General features: G+C 35.6%; 1 protein-coding gene across 4 annotated transcripts in view; it reads left to right on the forward strand.

The window, feature by feature from the left end:
* The first annotated feature begins 4208 nt into the window (after positions 1-4208).
* Hmgn3 (high mobility group nucleosomal binding domain 3) overlaps positions 4209-20547 on the forward strand; it is a 31365-nt gene continuing 15026 nt past the window's right edge. For all 4 annotated transcript variants that reach the window (XM_076858476.2, XM_076858475.2, XM_076858477.2 and 1 more), the window contains exon 1: positions 4209-4393. In XM_076858476.2, coding sequence (XP_076714591.1) covers positions 4379-4393 — 15 coding nt within the window. In that variant the 5' untranslated portion in view covers positions 4209-4378. The remainder of the gene's footprint in view (positions 4394-20547) is intronic.

The following is a 20547-nucleotide window of genomic DNA, read 5'->3' on the forward strand; positions in this document are numbered from 1 at the left end:
AATTTAAGTGCAGTTGGCTCTTTTTATTCACAAGTTCTGTCTCCACAGATTCAACCAACCACAGATCAAAAATATCAGGGAAAAAAATTTACATCTGTACTAAACTTGTGAACCTTTTCAACCTGTTATTATTCCCTTAAAAATACCATAATGACTGTGTTCATAGCATTTACATGGTTTTAGGTACTAGAAGCAATCTAGAGATAGATTCAAAATACACAGAGGATACATGTAAATTATATGAAAATACTATGCTGTTTTATAAGTAGACTTATGCATCCCCAGATTTGGTTATCTATAGGGGATCATGGAACCAGAGATGACTATACCAGCATTTAGTGTACATTTGTCAAAAGAAGAGGCCTGGTCTAGAATTCTCCAATTCTAGTGTAAGAATAGCCTGAGAAGCTAATTGAAATGTGGATTCCAAGGCCTAATCATAAAATGTCAATTCAGTATGTTGGAACTGGGGTCTAGGAATATGCATTGTTGTCAAGTAGCTCATGTGATTTGGGACCAGTGGCTCTTGGATTATATTGGTTGTTTTGTAAAAACTAACTTATAAAAATGAACCTTAGTGAAAAGGTAGCACGTAATCACATTATAGACTTGAGTGCAAAATGCAAACCAAGTGGAGAATTCTTTTGCTACCTTTAGTTTGTTGTTTTTATGTTGTTTTGTTATACTCTTGAATGTACCTGGGAATTCTTTGGTCTATAATGAAGGACCATAACATAACCTGGAATTACAGCGCTATCACAAGCAACAATGTACAAATTCTAGGTCTAAGAATAAAAGTCTAAGGAAATCTGTACCTGCCTCAAAGAGGGAAGGGGACAGACGAAGAGGGATGTTTTTTACAAAATGATTCTCTCCATTTAAAGCTTCCATTCAAAATTTCCTTTCAAGATCTGAAGATCAAACATCATTTTTTTTTTTCCAGAGGAACAAATTTCTGGAGCCCCAGAGTTCCACAAACTTCATTAGCTGTGCAGTAATTTTAAAATATTTTTCACCAAGACCAATAGTAAAAATACATTTCCCATCACAATTCAATACACTACACACATAGACACACACACCCATACACACACACACACACATAAATACACATGCTCCACATGTTTATCATGTGTGTTTATGTGTACATGTATGGAAAATGGAAACAATCATTTTATAAAACATTACTTATCTCTGCCATGTAAAAAAGCATTCTGGTTTTCTATGCTTAGCCCTTTCTCTTTCCTTTCTCTACTTCTTTCCCTCTCTCTCTCCATTTCCTTGGTAATAATCATGACACTGTAAATAGTTTTGCTGTCTTGTTTGAAAAATGCTGAGATAGGTGTAGAATTCCAACAGTTCTAAGGAGGAAAGACGGAAAAAGGAAGTTGTATAACAAAGTTCATTCACTTACTTTGCCTCTTTCATTCTTACGCAGTAACTCCCTTAATTTACCTGTTGCCTATCTTAGCTAATGTAGCGTCTGTATCCTATAAAGATGCTTTTACTATTTTAGAGTTTTATACTTTGAAAACAACAGAAATGCTCAGTGAAATTTAATAAAAAACAAACGAGTCTTTACTTCTTACCAGGGTGTCCTCTGCACTATCTTGCACATGGTGTGCTCATTTCTGCCCAGGTGTCTTTATCTCTTAAACTGGAATTCTAGCTACCTACTGATCATTCTTTTTGCCTATTCTTCTAACTTCCAGTGTTGCCAGTGGAGATCAGGGTTGATTTTCCCAGATATTGAAGGCTACTAAAGGAACAAGAGAGAACACTCCCTCCTCCAGTCCCACTCAATCAGGTGCAATCCACATCAAAGGACAGATAACCATTTGTATTTTTCAACCAAAGTTGTTAGTTTCAGTATTTGTAAATGAGCTAAAAGGCTCAAATGACTTAAGGTTCTTCCGTAATCAACTTTCTTTTTCCAGCTAGCAAGCTTCAATTTCATTACAATCATTTTATTAGGTGCATTTAAAATAATCACAATTTTGTTTGCTGTTGTTAACTGAGCATTTGGCCTTGCAAGATATCAACTAAAGAAACCAATTTTGTGATTCTTAGCCCCAAAGACTAAAGCTTTCTTCTGACAACTTTAAATTTTCATAAAGAAAAACAATTCAACCCAGATCTCAAGTGCTACCCAGCATCTTTCCCATACATCATATTAAAATTATCTTTCCAGGTCAGTGTGCATGCCTATAATCCCAGTAGCTGGAGAGGATAAGGCTGGAGTAACCCCAGTAGCTGGAGAGGCTAAGGCTGAAGGATTGCAAATTTAAGGCCAGCCTCAAGCTTCAGTAACTTAGTAAAACCCTAAGTGACTTAGTGAGACACTGTCTCAAAATAAAAATATAAAAATAAAAAGGGCTGGGGATGTTGCTCAGTGGTTAAGCACCTTTCGGATGTGTGTGTGTGTGTGTGTGTGTGTGTGCATTCCCTGACTTTTTTTGAACTATCAGGCTGTTGGCAAATTAACTTTATCATAAGACATGTTCATTATATTATTTTAATATAGTAAATTTATTAATCTCTACATTTTTATGAAGCTCTAAAGCAATGAATTGGTTTTATCTTTGTTCTTTCAAGTATATTGTCTTCCACTGAATGCCAAAGAGCAAGGAATCTACCAAAGACAATCGGTGTCAGGACAAAATGATAAAGGCACTAATTTGAAAAGACTTATTGACCATAAATAAGTCAATAGGAGCAATTAAAAATAATAATAATGATAGCAGTAGATTGAAGCATGCCAAATAATAATAGCAAAAGGCTGAAACACATGAATTTATAAAGATATTCCAAAAAGAAAGTCATCAATCCATTCTAAGAATATCAATTCATTTATTCTGAAAATTAAGAAATAAAATTAAGGTATTAAAATGTATTGCTTGATTGCATTGTTTAATACATATTTACAGTCTCCATGTGACCAAAATGGATTTGGTCATATTTGTAGTTTAAGACTTCAATACATTTTCCTATGATGTGAACTTTGCCTTCTAAGATGATTCTGAAACTAAACTTGCCTAATTTTGTTTTTCAATAATTTTGTATGAATGAAATCATTCAGTATGGTCTTCTGTATTTGGCTTCTATCACCTAGCACTTTTTGTTGTTTATCCATGTAGGACCGTTTGTTTCTTTTTATTGCTCAGTAGTATTCTGTTGTATATGTTTATCACAATTTGCTTAACCATTCATTGGTACTTTTACTGCATTTGTTGAAATGATCATATTTTTCTTTTATTGCATTATTATGGTGAACTACATTGATTGATCTTAAATTTGTATCCTCAGGCTAAATATTGGTCACATATTATTCTTCAATTGTTGAGTTTGATTTATTAAAATTTTGTTCACTACTATGTTTACAAAGCATATTGGTCTAGAACTTTCTTTTGAGTTTTTTCACTGGTTTTGTTACCAGGGTAAAATTACTCTTATAAAATAAAGTCATAAGTATTTTTGAAATGCCTGTTCAATGCACTGCAGAACTTCAAGAAACATTAAACTATACACAAAATATGACATGATAGGTGTCATTTAAACATGTATTTCAAATATTTCTAAACTTGTTCATTTTCGCCCTGGTTGTTATTTCCATAGAAAACATGAACCTAGCTTGAGGTTGGCTGAATTAGTGGGTTACTTGTAATCATGGACTTTAGAAAATATTAGTGGTTAACCTGTAATCATGGACTTCAGAAAATAAGAGCTAAGCAAGTTTAGGGATTCCTGTTCCTAGATTCGTAGAGGGGGAAACTGAGATCCTCAAAGATTGCAAGACACTTCTAGAAGTGAGCACCTTCTAACCTTTACTAGTCTCCATCTTTTCAACATTCATTACAAGCTTTTTTGGGTAAGAAATAAGTAAACTACCTGCTGGGTATATATTTACATTTTCAGGTTAATGCGTCCATCCATACATTTTTTTTTTTCTATGAAGATGCACACAGTTCTAATTGATACAATCCAAAGAAGCAGTAAAACAATAAAACTCCAGGATTGTGTGGCCCGAAGGCCACTAGTTGAACTGGGCATGCTCAGTCGCCAGGCAGATTTTTTCAGTGAAGTGGAAACTACAACAGCGCGTACAGTGCGCGCAGGAGGTGGGCGTGCCCTCGTGGAATTTAGAACGTTGCCTCAGCCAATGGGGCCTCGCGGCCGGCTGGGGGAATCTCTCATTGGAGGAACGGGAAGCGAGAGAGTGGAGGGTCTCGGGAGGGAGCCGCTGAGGTGCAGGTCGGAGAGGCCGGGCTACGTTGTGCCCTGCGCGTGAACAGCTGCAGCGGCAGAGGCAGCATCCAACCGCGGTGCCAGCAGACCCAGCCCGTTGCTTTACTTTTTTTGCTGCACCAATATAGTCATTATGCCGAAGAGAAAGGTAAGTCTTACCTAAAAAGATTTTCATAGGCCTTCAGTTGCGCTTACAGCAAATCCTGTCTTTGCCATGGACGCGCCGAATTCGCGCAGTAGTAACTCGGGAATTGGGGATCTCTTTACTGCTCCACACTTGTTTTCAGATGCCTGTTGCAGGCATTACTCTCTCTCTTCTTCTCTCCCTCCTTCTGTCCCCATCGATCTCTGAATGTTACTTTCTCTCCAGCGACGCGGCTTCCCCTCTTTATGAACTCATTCTCACTAGAATCGTTTGCACTTCCAGTAAGCAGCAAAAGAGATTTCTATTTCCCCTTGTAGGAGGAGAGTTTTCCTCTTTACAAACTCCAGGTTGTGACTAGTGTGAAAGAGAAATCAACGAGACGAGGAAAAAACTACGAGCCTTGGGAAATCGAAAATAAATAAATAAAATCGGGCAGATGTTGAGATTGTCCCCGTATGGGCCGTGCGCACTGTGCCGCGGTGGCTCTGAGGCTAAGAGGGAAAGCCATGTTTAAAATAGCGCCCACCCCCTGCTCTCCTCAGCTGCAGACCCGTATGTACCAACTCTGGTGTCAATCTGGGCTGGGGACTGCGCAGGCGGGGCCTGGGCGGCCTGGACCTACTAGTAGTTCGCTGTGAGAGCGGCGGAGTTGGCAGCGTGAAAGATCTAAACGCGCCGCGGACGCCTGGCGTGGCTGGTCCAAGGTCAGGGGCCACCGGGTTGTCTCTGAACTCACACTGGTGCGTTCTAGCGCTCGTGGGTGCACTGAAGGAAGCGGGGTCATTGAGACTTCCCAGGCTTCTTGAGGACTGTGTGCCCTCACGCACTGTGTTCTTTTCCGCTCAGGCCTCATACACCAAGTACCACGCGTGGGGGCACATATTTCCTTCGGGGTCGGGATGCGACTTGACATTGTTCCAGTAAGGGAAAGGAAATCTTTCCCCCTTCCTGGAGAAGCTGGTGTGTGACCCGATGTTACTAAGAAAATGCTTTGCACCTTCCAACCAAAGTGCCCCAGGGTTTCCAACAAATCAATAGTGTGACTATTAAACTTGAAGTAAAATTACAAATAATAAACTACCTTATTAATTAAAGACTGTGGACTGGGTGTGGGGGAGGGAAGGAGGGAGGGAGGGGGAAAGAGAGGGGCGGGGGAGAGAGAGAATGAACTATTTTAAAATACTAGACCTTTTAAAATTCAGAATCTTTTACATTCTTATTTGTTATCACTGAGAATTTGGAGTAAACATGTATCCTACTCCTCTTTTTTAAAAAAAATTATAATTAAAACAGTTTTTTAAAAAATTCGTAAAGAGTTCCCTGTGAACATACTCTGTGCCTCATGCTTTTGACTTGCATTATCTCATTGAATCTCAGAACTCTTTGAGCAGGTATTAACCTCATTGAATCGTACTTAAGACATAAATTACCCAACCTCTCACCAACCCATAGGTAATAGCAAAGATCGAATCATATGCTGTAAATCCCACAGTCCTTACGCCCGACCATTATTTACTCTTCATTTAGTGATGGGTAGGACAAGAGGAATTTAGGAAATCTAAAGTGACTTCTAGCTTAAGAAGATGGATGGTATTTTAAGAATATTAGTATTTAGGACTCATTATTTAAATTTAATTTTTATGAAAGTATTTATTTTTTAGTGCTACTGTACTAAAACGAGTATATTAAACTGATGTTACCATTTTCAGCATTTATCTGAGGGTTAATTATGGGTTTGGACTTTTAGTGGAACCCAGTGAAATAATCAAGAAATGAATTATAAAATAAATTGGAACCATCTTGTTCCCTGGGAATTATAACAAATGTTTAGATAAACAGCAGGTTAGATGTGCATCTTTATGTACAATAAACCCAAACTTTGGAACTTTACCTTGTTCAAGAACCAGAACTGTTAAAACCATCACCCTGACTTTATGTCATGCCCACCTCTCTCAAGGAGACAGAAGGGAGCAAAAGAAGAGCAGTAGAACAACTGGCTTTGGAAGGCAAGAAAGAACTCCTATGAATGAGCTAACCAACAGTTATATATCTAGGGGCAAATCTGTATACAGGCACCTATATGTGGTTCTTTAGGACATCTGAAAGTTTTTTAGAGATGGAAAACTCTCCTTTATTAATGGGAAGGGTTTTTTATTTATAACTAGAGCTCAAAAACCTGGGTTGGTACCTGGGCTGAGGTAACCACAGATTAAACTTGGCTGTCAGGGCCATCCCATCTCTATCAGTCAAACCTTAGAGCTGTCCCATGGAATCCTGGAGTTCATGGAACTTACATTGGCAACCACTGTCAATAGGTAAAGCCTACCTCCATATAAGGGGAAAAAAAGAAGAAGAAGGAGAACTGGAGATGATCCATGCGTAGCTCTTGGAGATCTGTACAGTTGATAACTGCCAAAGCATTTACATACTACTTCACAATATTTTCTTTGCCTGAACAACTGCCGATTCTACATTATAATCAGCTTCCAAAGTGCCCCCATGGCAATACATTTTTGCCATCTTCCTTATATCTCTTTACCTTGAAATCAAGAAATATTATTTAATGAACTTCTTTCTAAGCTGTCCTGCAGAACAAGAAGTGGTACTAGTAAAGTCAATGAAAAGATCTGGAGTCCTAGTACTATTTTAATGTTGTTAAGGACATGCAGTTTGCTCTCTTGGAGCTTATGTTTAATTTAATGAAGGAATAAGACTAGCAGGCACAAAACTGTTCAACAACATTTAGTCCATACATATGTTGTAGAATGTTTAGTAAGATTTCAAAGGCTCTACCATAGATAAGAAAACAAAACTGAATTTGGACTGGTCTTGAAAATGTGGATAGGACTCAAATACACAAAGACAAAATCAGAGTCCTTTCCTGTTATCAGGCATTCGAATGCCCCTTCTGATTGTATCTTTATATGACTAGGTCTCAGTTACACAACTTCTAGGCCATAATATCATCCGCATGTAATATAAAATGGTCTTATTAAATATAAGTTTTATGTATATATTTGTGGATAATAGTCACAGCAACATTAATCCAAAAAAAAAAAAATTATGACCACTGTGTTATTTTTTTAAGCAAGATAGCACTTAACAATGTGACCTGTGTCTGAGTTTGTAAGATTTAAGTTGAGTTTCCTGTTTTACTTAATGAGTGATGAATGAGTGAAAGAACAGGGGAAATATAACATTCATGGACTTCGGGGGACTGGCGGTGGAACAGTGAGTAACTGAGTTCTAGGCTATTCTGATCAAACATCCACAAATGCTTGCCGTGGTCATGTCATTAAGTGATGATCTGATGTTCTAAAAAGAGGCATGAGCTAGCAAGGCCTAGAATCACAGTTCTGGCATGATTAGCAAGAGCAAACACATTTTCACATCCTTTTTATTTTTCTAGTTCCTCATCCCTACAACTTTTGTGTCTAGTATTCAACATTGTAAATTCTCTACTGAAGCAATTTATGAATTTGTCAGGCAAGCAGTGGTCTCTTTCCATTTAAGGGCTAAAGGAAGAAAAGTCTGTTGACACCTGACTTTGAAATTTTAAGTTGGATTTTTATCTTTTTTTCCAAATGTAGAGGCCCATTAGCATTGCGGTTGGCATAGGGGATGCTTAATTAACAATGCTCAAGATTTCTGATAATCTTTCAATAGAATATCATTTGTTATAATAGCAAAGACAGAAACCATAAATGAAAATATACATATATATGTGTATATATATATGTGTGTATATATATATATGTGTGTGTGTGTGTATATATACATATGTGTATACACACACACACACACACACACACATTTAGCTAGATAAAAATAAATAGTTCAATATAGAAAAAAACCCAAAGTTTTAAATTTTATGAAAAGATGGGAAAAGTATTTGTACCGGATATCACTGAAAACGTTTTGCTATTTTAAGAAGGTAAGAGTTTTATATGTCTTTATGGAAAAGATGGATATCCTTATTGGAAAAATAATACCCAAGTAGATGAAAATGTTTAGTTTTACTAGAAGTCAAAATATGTACATTATTAATAATGATGAGATTTAAAAAAAAATCTGGTTAAAAAAGATTGAAAGTATCACAGTCCAGTGCACTCTCAAGGAATGTGGATGAGAGTTAAATTTCCTTTAAAAAAATAAATAAATAAAAAGAACTTATTGAAGATGACCTGCTTACTATAAAATCCATTCATCCATTGAAAATGTACAATTTGGTGATTTTTAGTAAATTAGAGAGTTGTTCAACCATTCCCTTTATCCGGTTCAATAGCTTTTCCATAACCTCAGAAAAGTTCCTCATATTGTTTGCATCCAATCTCTATTTCCATCTCAGCCCTGCACAGTCACTGATATACTTTTTTTCTCTCTAGATTTGCCTTCTCTGGGAATTTTATATAAAAGGAATCATACTACACTATGTAGTCTTTTGTTTCTGATTTCTTTCACTCTGCATATTGGTTTTGATGTTCATATATGTGGTAGCAGGTATCGATGCTTCATTCTTTTTATTGTCTAATAATATTCCATCTATGGATGTACTACTTTTTGTTTATCTTTTTACAAGTTGATGGACATTGGATTGTTTCAACTTCCAGTTATTATAAATAATTCTGTGATGAATATTTGTGTTTAATTCCATGGATATATATTTTCATTGAAGATTCTGAAAAGTAGAACTGGTAGGTGATGTGAAAAATCTATGTTTAACATTTCAAGAAACTTCCAGACTGTTTTCCAAAGGGCATGAGGATTTCAATTTCTCCACCTCCTTGTTTATACCGGGTATAGTCAGGTGTTTTTTGCTCATAGACATTCTAATAAATTCTATTTAAATTCTGTAATAATTAATGATAATGAGCACCTTTTCATATGTTAACTAGCATTATATGTATTTTCTAAATAAATGTCCGTTCACATAATTTTTTGCTCACTTTTAATCTGGGTTGTTTATCTTATTAAAGAATTGTAAGTGTTCTTTATATATTTTATATGTAAGTTCTTTATCATATGTACGATTTGTAGATTATTTTCTTTCAATTTTTGCCTTTCAGTTTTTTTATTGGTGCCTTTTGAGAACAAAAGTCTTAAATTTTTATGTAGTTTATTTAGTGTCATATGTAATAAATTTTTACTTCTATAAAAACAGAAGCTTTATAGATCTAAATGTTATATTTAGCTGTATTATACATTTTGGCTAATTTTACATATGAGATAAGAATGTAAATTCTGCTTTTTTTTTTCCTTTTCTTTTTTCTTTATTTTCACATGTAGATGCAAGTTATTTCAGTACCATTATTGAAAAGATTATCCTTTCTGCATTGAATTGCCTAGGCACTTTTGTCAAAACTTAGTGCATTGTAAATGTAAAGCTTTATTTCTGGGCTCTCAATTATGTTCCATTACCTTAATTCTGTCCTTACACAAAAACTTGTTTTCTATGATTTTGTAACAAGATTTTAAATCTGATAGTGCCAGCCCTCCACTTTTAAAAATTAGGTTCTTTGTGTTTCCATATAAAATTTAAAGTCAGTTTTTAAGTTTCTACACAAAAACTCACCATAATTTTGATAGAGATAGATTTGAATCTATAAAGTGGCAGGTCTCCCAATCTGAATATGAATGGGCCTGCCATCCATAAATTCTTTCTGAGTTCAGTGTAGTTAAATATTGATTTGAAACCTATATTTGAGTAAAGGCTCAAAAATGTCAGGGCTGTACATTTTATTCATTCAATCCACTCCATGTTAAACATACATTCATTGAGCATCACCTTTTATGCAAGGTACACCACCTTGGGAAATTAAGTGAAGAAGTATTGTTTTTTTCAACCCTTTTAAGAGTGAATGAGTTAAAGTCCTTGTCATTAAGGATCTTTCAGTCTCACAGGGTAGGTAAAACAGACATACATATAAATATTTTCAATTCATGGCAAAAAGTGATAATTAGCCATGAGGAAAATTATGAGCTTTGAGCATCCAAAGATTTGGCCAAACTGAATGTCCAGAGAAGAAATATTAACAAAGAATTGTTTAATTAAAGGGTTGAAGGTTGTGGCTTTTAAAATTTTTTTAGCAGTGCCCAGAATCTATTTTGATGTTTTTATACAAGCATGGAATATATATTATTTTAATTAGGATCCCCATCCTTGTGGATGTACGTTATATTGAGATTAGACAAAGAGGATTGAAGGGAAAGGAGGAAGATAGGAATAGGAAAGACAGTGGAATGAATCTGACACAACTTTCCTATGTTCATGTATGAATACACCACAATAAATCTCAACCTCTGATTTTTAAAGGTTGTTGTCTGGCACCATGTTTCTAAATCAGCACAAGTTATTTGATCAATTACCTATTTCTGAATGAATCTGTATTGTAATCCTCCTAATTTGACTTGACCATGAAGTCTTTATTGGTTCTGATCTTTCTTTTATTCCCTGTAACACCTACCAGAGGTGCTGTATTCATTGAGTGAGTAGATCAAAGAATTGTTTTCAAGGGGAGAAAGTAGTTAAGTAGAGAGTAGTTAAATATTTCATATGCTTTTTGGAAAAAAAAAAAGTTCAGTGTGGTTCTAGCAGTCACCATTTAGCAGCTATATGATTTGGGGCAGCTTACTTGGCCTTTCCTTAAACTCCTGTGATCCTAATTCTCTAGGACTCAGTTTCTCAGGGTAATAATATGTTCTACCTCATTGAGTTGTTGTAGGAGCTAAATGAGATGGTGAATATAAAGTACTTAGCACCATGGCTGACAAGGGTAAAACAGTCAATGAATACTCATTATTGTGATGATGATATTTTTAATTAGTAAGAGAACCACAGTGAAATAATAAGCTTGTAATAAACCTCAAGCTTCGTTTTATAGGAGGACACATGACACATACAGTGGATGGGGAACAAGTAGACCTCATCCTGGATGTCTAATTAACTGCAGTTATGGAAGTAGATATTCAAGGGCCAAATAACAAATATAGTGCTTTTGAAAGAACATAAGCTTTAATCTTGTGCATTTTTACTTGGTTGACTTTTCTCACAGAAAAAAAAAATGTTTAAAAATATCTCCATATAACATTAAGATTCCCTTGGCAAATCAGTTAAGTAATCCTCTTTTCCTATATTTTCCCCCTAAAACGCTGCTTTTGTTTACACCAAAGTTAAATATATTCCACTTTTCTGCAGGGTACAATTTGGAAATGGTGACTGAAATAAATACCATTTAAGCTGTCTGCTTTCACAGTACCTAGTATGTTGAAATATGATGTTAGTCTCCTGAGTAATTTAAAAATCGGAGTTGAAGATAAACCAAATCAAAATGTTGAATTTCTTTTTCACTGACTGCTTATTTATTGTACATTTCACTGTCTTATTGAAGAATTCAGTCATATCACCTACTGGTTGTTGATTGAGATAGGTATTGAGTCCAGTAGACTTATATCTTGTGGGCATGTCCAAAAACAGAGCCAGTTAGATGTGCCCAAGGCAAATGCATGTTCAGTCACACAAAACAAACAGTAAGCATTTTCAGAAGTAGGGAAACAGAGATTGATTTTAAATTTCAAAGTTGGTTTCAAATTTTAATATGTTAAAAGGAATTTGTATCAGTAATCAACAGAAATGTATTTATTATTTTAAAATTTAAAATAGCTACCATCATTGAATGTCTGTTTTAACAGTTCTGAGCTATGTGCTTTATATTCATTAAGCACCTTGGTTCAATGACATTATGTGAAATTATTAGAAATAAGCTTGTACAGGAAGTATTATAGTATAATTTTGCAATGTTCTCACAACAGTTCTGTGAGGCTGTCCTCATCTCACAGAGAAGCCTTATTTATTATGACTATCTAGTATTCAGGGGACTTTCTATGAGTCAGGCACTGTTTTTCACACTGTATTAGTAAGCAGTCCCCCAACCACTCAGTAAGATGTGGACTCTCTGTTCTTAGCTCCATTTTACAAATGAGGAAGTTGAGACACCTAGACACTAACACATTTCCCCAAGGCCCTATAGAGCTGGAATTTCACTTCCAGAAGTCTAGTTTGGAGCCCTTGGTCTTTTTTAAGGAAAAAATAAATAAAATTGATTCTTTTTAGTTATACATGACAGAGGAATCCATTTTGTTATAATTATACAAGCATAGGATGTATCTTATTCTATTTAGAGTCCCATTCTTATGGATGTACATGGTGATGGGATTCACTATGTTGTTTTCATGTATATACATGGGAAAATTATGTCAGACAGATCCTTTGATCTTAACCAGTGAGCCCTTCAGCCCTTCTCACACACAGGAGAGAATACTGGGATTTAGTGAGATTAGGAAGTTTCCTTGGGCCACACAGTTTGGGGGTAAAGCAAAGCAGCATTCTGATTCAAGCATATTTTACTCAAGAATTTGTTTTTAATCATAATAGCATAATACTTCCCATACATGTTTATTTCTAATAGCTTTATATATTTTTATTTAAACTAAGATTCCTAAAGAATGAAAGAAGGAAGAATCAAGAGTGATATAAATATTGCATCATTTGTTTAAAAATGTTACCCTTTACTAAGACATAGGCTGATGCCATTCCTTCCAGGCCCCAGTTATAGGACGTTACCCAACAAGTCATCAACATCTGTAGCCTTATCTGAAGGCTGGCCTCAGTCTAGGCCTGTGCTTGATAGGAAGGCACATTAAGTCTCCCAGAATTTCAGTAACTAATGGTCTCTGGGGTTATATACAAGATAATGTACACACACACACACACACACACACACACATACACACACATTTCTTCACTCAGCTACTGATTTTTTTGAATATTAAAAATCTAAAACTCTTTATGTTTTCTTTACATTTCAACCTGAACTGGTGGCTTTATTCTTTCCAATAAACCATGTCTTACTTGTTTGCTGTATATAATAATAAGGGTATTTCCTCTATAACCAGAAACATGTAAATGCACTTGCATATTATACATTCTAGTCAGAGATTGTAATGAACGTATTCAGCCATTACTTACTGAGGTATTGGATTTTAAAAATGAGCAAGCGCTTTTGTTTTCAGAACTCAGCAAATAAGAATAAAAGCTTAATAGCTATGAAAGTCTGTTATAGGGCTGGGGATGTGGCTCAAGTGGTAGAGCGCTCGCCAGGCATGCTTGCTGCCCGGGTTCGATCCTCAGCACCACATACAAACAAAGATGTTGTGTCCGCCGAAAACTAAAAAATAGATATTAAAATTCTCTCTCTCTGTCTCTTTCTCTCTCTCTTTTAAAAAAAAAGAAAGAAAGAAAGTCTGTTATACATAGAATTACATAAATTTTTATTCCAGTGTTCTGGATTACCAATTGATTAATTATAGACATAATTTTTTAAAGTGTATATTTTAAAGTATATATTATGTGCTCCTTGGACAAGGGTACAGATTAAGGTATTTCCCAAAGTGGAAATTCTTGCTATTTAGCATCCCAAATCTGAGGCCAGTTTTGAAATTGGTAGTGCCAACACAAGTCACTTTGAGTGGTGTACTATTAAAGGTATGAACTTTGAGGCAGCCTGCCTTAGTCTGAATCATCCTCTTCTACTCACCAGCAATGTTACCGAGTCATCTTCATAGGACTATGGTAAGAATTAAATCACTTGATCGTTGCCTTACATCTAAGTCCAATATTTATATATGTTTAATACTGTTGTTCTTCAGCACTCCTTCCCTGGACTTTTCCCAAGATCCCACTGTCTGACATTCCCAGAATACACTGTACACTTCTGTTGTGTTGTAAATACAAGCATGTAAGCAGTTACAATGAATGAGTGAGATCTTCAGGTCCTCCCTTTCAAATTTTACTGGCGAAGAAACTCAGGCCCACTGAAGTCAATTGTTAGCCAGACTGGAATTCAGTTTTCTGATCCAGCTGGGTGCTTTCTCCATGATCTCACCCATTAAAAAAAGTAACACATGGAAAAGATACCTTAGGTGAAGGAGTCACCTCAGACTAAAGAGATGTAGATTATTTTAAAATTTTTCTTTCATACTACAGGTATTCCTCCACTATTGAATTATGTATACTTACACTAGTAAAATTGTATTGAACATACTTGAACATGACTTTATTTTTAGTTACCTTTTATATTTGATTATAAGTGAAATATTTTCCAAATATCCCTCATTACAGTTCATCCAAAGCTTGCTCAGTTATTTTTATCTTGAAAAACAAAATATTTATGGAAGATATAGTAGCCTTCAGTGACCTTGTTTTTAATGCAGTATAGTTTAATAGAAGTTACCTGTGAAATTGATTAGCCAAACCAGGGAGGAAATAGCAAAGGAAATTTTATACAGGTCTGATCATTAATACGGTTAAAGTGACCTCTCAATTCCAACTATTGGTTATTTAAAGATTATTTTAAAAAGCAATGCTCATCAAGGGATTCCAAACATAGAGCTGTAGGATGAATGAAAACCAGTCATACCAACGTTTAACGTATGATCCTTGTGGCTTTGAGTAAAATTTCCAGTGTTACATATGTCATAGGATATTTTAATTTAAGGGAACCTGTTATTTGAAAAAACCTCATGAGATTTTCATGGGTAATACCCCACTTGTGGGGAAATAACCTTGGATTAATCAATTAGTTTGTGTTAATATTAAATGAAGAGTGACAGAGTTAGGGATAGGCATATTTTCAGTCTATTTCATGGTGGATTATTTTAATTTTTTGGCCCCAGAATGGTTAGCTTCTGCTAATAAGCTTACTAGTGGGCTGCCTTTTTTTCTTTTCCTTCTTTTAAACTCCCACCTCTGATTTATAACAGAATATGCAAATTAATTTTTAAAAGAACTTTTAAATAATAGAATAAAGATTTTTAAATATTGGTCAGCAACTTGAAAATCATCTCAATGTAATACATGTTCAAGGTTAAAGGAAGTGATCATTGTTTTGTTTATACTGTTCCATCCCAGCTTTAACACATTGGTATGTATAACCCAGAGTTGAAACTAAATTTATTCTATGACTGCTGATATGTGGTTACTTGAGTTTCATGAGTTCTCTTGGCTTTCGCCTTGAAGTTATAAGCAATAGCCCCAGTCAACGAAACTCTTAGAAGTAGAACTCTAAGAGCCTACACTTAACTATAAAGACTTATTGGCACTTTAATATGAGAAAGGTCCAGCACTCCCACAGAGAATCCTGAGCCCCCTTCTTCTCACAAGTGTCTGAGGACCATGGGCACACTAGCCTTATTCTCCCCAGCTTCCTGCTGTACCCTCAGGATCTCTCTCTGCAGGGCAGATCCTCAGGCTGATGCCATCTAGGACAGTTCCCAAGCAACTGGTGTTTCATCTTCTCTGAAACCTTCCTGGGTTTGGAGGGAGAAAATGGGGCTCTGTGGGGGGGTCACCTCTGTTACTGCAAGAGAAACCCAACACTTGCTGTGCATTCCTAATGAATGGCCTGTAGAATAAAAATTCCAAGTTTCTCTTCTGGATTGCTGGAGAGGCATAAGGAAATTATAGTTGTGTTCCCTTCAGGACACTTGAGCATCTTAAAGATGCACGACGCAGCACCTTTGTGTAAATTGGGAATGCAGATAGCATAATTGATCAGCTGCTGAAATCATCTGCATACTTTCTGCCAGCTCCTCCCATGCTGGCTAAAAAGAGAAGTTTTGTGTCCAGTTTCTTCATATCACACAAGCGAAGCAATTATGTGTCTTAAACAAGAAAGAAGGCAGTGTATGAACCAAATTCATAAGACATTATTGATATATATAGAAGATGCTGAGTGATTTGTAATTTGTGTCAAGGAATAGACATGGCACTATTAAGCTGGACTTAAAATATGAAAAAAGTTTGTTGCTAGTCTGTTTTTGTTGTCTCAGTATGGATAATATTTTTATTTGGAAAAAAATTTAAAGCAGAAAATTCCAGGAAATGATATAACATACCTATTAACCAGCTGAGAAGATTTCACAGATTTTAATCTTTTTATTATATTTGCTTTGTGTCTTTTAAAAAAATAAATTGTTACAAAGTTTCCTTCGAAACACCTCCCTGGTTCCTTTTCCTTGAGTCCCTCCTTATAGATAACTGTTATCATAAAATTGGTGTATGTTCTCCCTTTTCATGGTTTTTACTTTAATGATATTTACATATGTACATCCATAATATTAACATGTACATGTTTTATAACTTTCAAAGTGGAATCATGTATCTGTATTGCTCTGTGAACCTCCCTCACTTGACATAATGAATGGGTATACTTTGTTTTGATATATAGTGATTACTGACATATTTGAACTTTTTCTGATGACTTATTGTATTTTCTATATATCACATTTTTCTTTTCTTCCCTTTTATTTGTAAAATTTTGCTTCATCCACCCCTCCTGATTAGGAAGGTTAAATATCCTATTTCTGTTCTTTAATTTTTTAATGGTAATCTTTTAATTTTATTTTTAAAAAGTCTAAACTATTCTATATCTGTCATCCTTGAGCAAAACTGGAACTGTGGCCTGCTTTCCTTTCTTATCTGTTCACCTACTCTCATCTCCTGTGGTTGTTACTGATTAGAGCTCTGCTGTCCATCCTGCATGACAGCCACCAGCTGCATGAGGTTATTAAGTACTTACAAAGAATGAGGGCCTGAAGTTTCAATTTTATTTAATTTTAATCAACTTAAGTTTAAAAATTGTATAAGATTCCATTATTGGAAATTTTTAAATATATTTGAAACAATCTGGTTGAAACAAAAATAAATTTTTATGAATTCTAAGTACAGATATTCCCAATGAAAATCTAGTATTTGTATGGAGATCCGCTGTAAATGTGAAATACATACCATATTTTAAAGATTTAGTTTAAAACATTTCAAGTATCTAATTAATAATTTGTATGTGCTGGGCACCGTGGCACATGCCTATAATCCCAGCAGCTTGGGAGGCCAAGGCAACAGGATCACAAGTTCAAAGCCACCCTCAGCAAAAATGAGGCACTAAGCAACTCAGTGAGACCCTGTCTTTAAATAAAATATAAAATAGGGCTGAGGATGTGGCTCAGTGGTCAAATGACCCTGAGTTCAATCCCCGATATCCACCCCTAAGATAATAATAATTTGTATGTTATTACATGGTAAAAGGATAAAAAATTAGATTTATACCAGCTGAATAAATTATTGCAATTCATCTTACCCATTTCTTTTTGCTTTTTTAATATGGCTGTTTGAAAATTTAAAATTACATGATATTTCTAGAAAAACACAGCACTGGTCTAAGATTTCTATTAAAACTTCTTTTAAACACACAAACAAGAGGTAGTACTTTCTATAGGTAATAGTTGATTAGATTCACAATATATTTTTACTTGTATATGTGTGTGTTACTGGGGATTAATTCCAGGGTTTTACACTTGCTAGGCAAAGTAGTAGTGCTCCACCACTGAGCTACATTCCCAACCCTTTCTTATGTTTTAGACTTGAACTTTCCATCCCCTTGCCTCAGCCTCCTGGGTAGCTGGAACTACAAATGTCCCAACACACAGGCCATTTCTTTTCATATGCTTGCCTTTCATCTAGATTAATTTTTCTTATTGCTGAATTTCATCCTTTAATGGTAGATCCTTCCTGAAAGAAAGACTTGGTGATCTCTCTCGGGTTTGTATTGTGAAATGGCTTTATTTTGCCATCATTTGAATGATAGCTGGATGCAGAATTCTAGGTTAATAGTTTTCTTCAACTCCTTGAACAATACTCGGTATTTTCTTACATTCATTGTAGCTGGTGGAGATGTAATTCTTTATAAGTGACCCATCTTTTAACTCTGACAATTTTTAAAATTTTTCTTATTTTCCTTGATGTTCTGTAGTTTTATGACAGTATGTGTTGTATTGTTTTGTTTCCCGTTTATTCCTTGATGTGTGCATGACTCCAGTTTGGGAAAATTCTCAGCCATGTGATTTTGCCTCCATCCTCATACCTCTGCATTCTGCTTTTGAAATGTCGATTAGCTAGATGTGGAGCTTCTCAGTTAACTAGGTGTGCTCTAATCTCCTCCATACTGTTCTTGTCTATGGCTCTTTGCATTCTGTGTTAATTCCTAAGTATTCTGTGACAGTTCACCATTTCTTCTACTGTGCCTCTTCTCTAGTTTATCCTGCTTGAGTTTTTTATTTCAATGAGCTGTTTTTATTTTGATATTTTTTTAATTTCAAATTAACTAGTTTTTCTTTTATGATTATTTTGCTTCAGAACCTCTTATTTTTATAAAAGACATTTTAATATAAAATATATCATGTGCATACATAGTATCTACATATATTTGATTTAGATAAGAATAATACCATTTACCAATAACTTTGTTTATCCTAGTCAAATCACCCTCTCTACCCTTGCCCAAAGGTAACTTTAAGACAATTTTGTATTTATCTTTTTTATTTTTTGCTTTTTTAAATAGGCTTATCATGTACATTCACTTTTAAACTTTGTTTTAGAATCATGCAATTATTTTCTATTTTTTTCAACATTATATTTATAAGATTTATCCATGTTGATATGCATACCCATAGATCATTTGTTTTTAGTACTACATATTATTTATTCTGTTCCATAATGTATTTAGCTATCCTCCTGGTGGTGGATATCTGAGTTGCTTCTAGTTTTTAATAGATTTTAGTTTATTATATATTCTTGATATCCTTTTATTTTTATGCTCTTGTGTCCTTGAATTTTCTGTACCGTCCTTTGTATAATTGTTAGTTAGCTACATTCATATTATTCATTTTATTATTTTTAAATCTTGAGATCTGCTTGAACAAGCACCCCCACACTTATTTTCTCTTTGAGAAATGAGAGAAATGACAGAAAACAAAGCCTCTGGCACACACAAAGTGAGAGAACACACAGGAATATCCCTACCTAAGCAGCTGCCTAGAAAAACACAAGAAACAACAAAAAATTAAATCACTTTTGGAGAGAATGGGTATGAGGATCTTGCCTAAGATAGTCTTAGTACTGGGTGTGAGGAAAAATGACTCTCCAGTTAAGCCCTGATATGTGGCCACACTCCACACCACCTATGTGTCCTTGAAAACTAAGCCTGTGTTCTAAGAATGTAGAAAAATTGACCCTGATGCATCTTAAATACCACATCAGCTATCAGGGATGCCCTGTCTCTTTGGCTTAGAAATACAGTGTTCCCACTGAGTGGAAGACACTGGGTCTACTATGCCAGTACTCCCTAGACCCCTTAGAATCTGTTAGGACCTGGAACACATTTGTAAGCCTCCATCTGGAATTCACACAAACCCCTCTAAGACACAGCAGCCCACTCTGCTCTAGTGCCCATCAGATTTCTGATGAACATTCCACCAGCCCCTCCCAGACAGCACCTTGTCATGATGGGCAAAGGTGTGACTTATGCAGTTGAGGGGGAGAAATAAATAATGTCCATGCACTTCTGCCCTTTTCAATGCTTTATTCACTCAAATCCTCAATACAATTTTACTCTATAGGTTCTTAATCAAGAAAATGACAATCCTTAATGCTAGGCACTACAATAGACAGCAAATAATTCTAGGTTAATTCTAAGTACTGCAAACACACTTAATCATGACAGGCTCATGACAGATATTCCTTCTGCATGCTAAGCTGGAGTACCAGATCTAAAATCTCAAGCCTTAGGCTTTAAGTCCAGCAGACATACTCAGACCACAGTGATCAGGTCAGGAACCGATGGAGGCTTCTCCTGATATGGAGATGACAGCTGGCTGAGGAGAATTCACTGTTCTCACCAGGGTCAAAATGTGGCTGTAGAGTTTGAGAGCAATGAGAACAATACAGAGGATCAGGCAAATGATGAGAAGATTTGGGATGTCAGTCCAGGTCCTCATCAGGCTCTCCGGCATGTGGGCATCAGTGTTGTCTGGCTGAATGTCTGTTCATTTACTCCATCATTTATACTGAATTTTGAGGCTTCTGACCGCTCTTTCAATCCCTATCAACTGGTACCGGGATTCTCAGTGATGTCATTCTTCCTGAGGTTAAGGCATCTGAACTGGTGGTTCCCACCCTGATTTTCTCCACCTCTTGCCTTTATCAGGGCAAGGGCAACATGACAGAGACTTCATTCTGAGTTTTGTCTGGGTTGTGAAAAGTGATT

The sequence above is a fragment of the Callospermophilus lateralis genome, chromosome 6, assembly GCF_048772815.1.
Source record: "Callospermophilus lateralis isolate mCalLat2 chromosome 6, mCalLat2.hap1, whole genome shotgun sequence".
Taxonomy (NCBI): Eukaryota; Metazoa; Chordata; class Mammalia; order Rodentia; family Sciuridae; genus Callospermophilus; species Callospermophilus lateralis.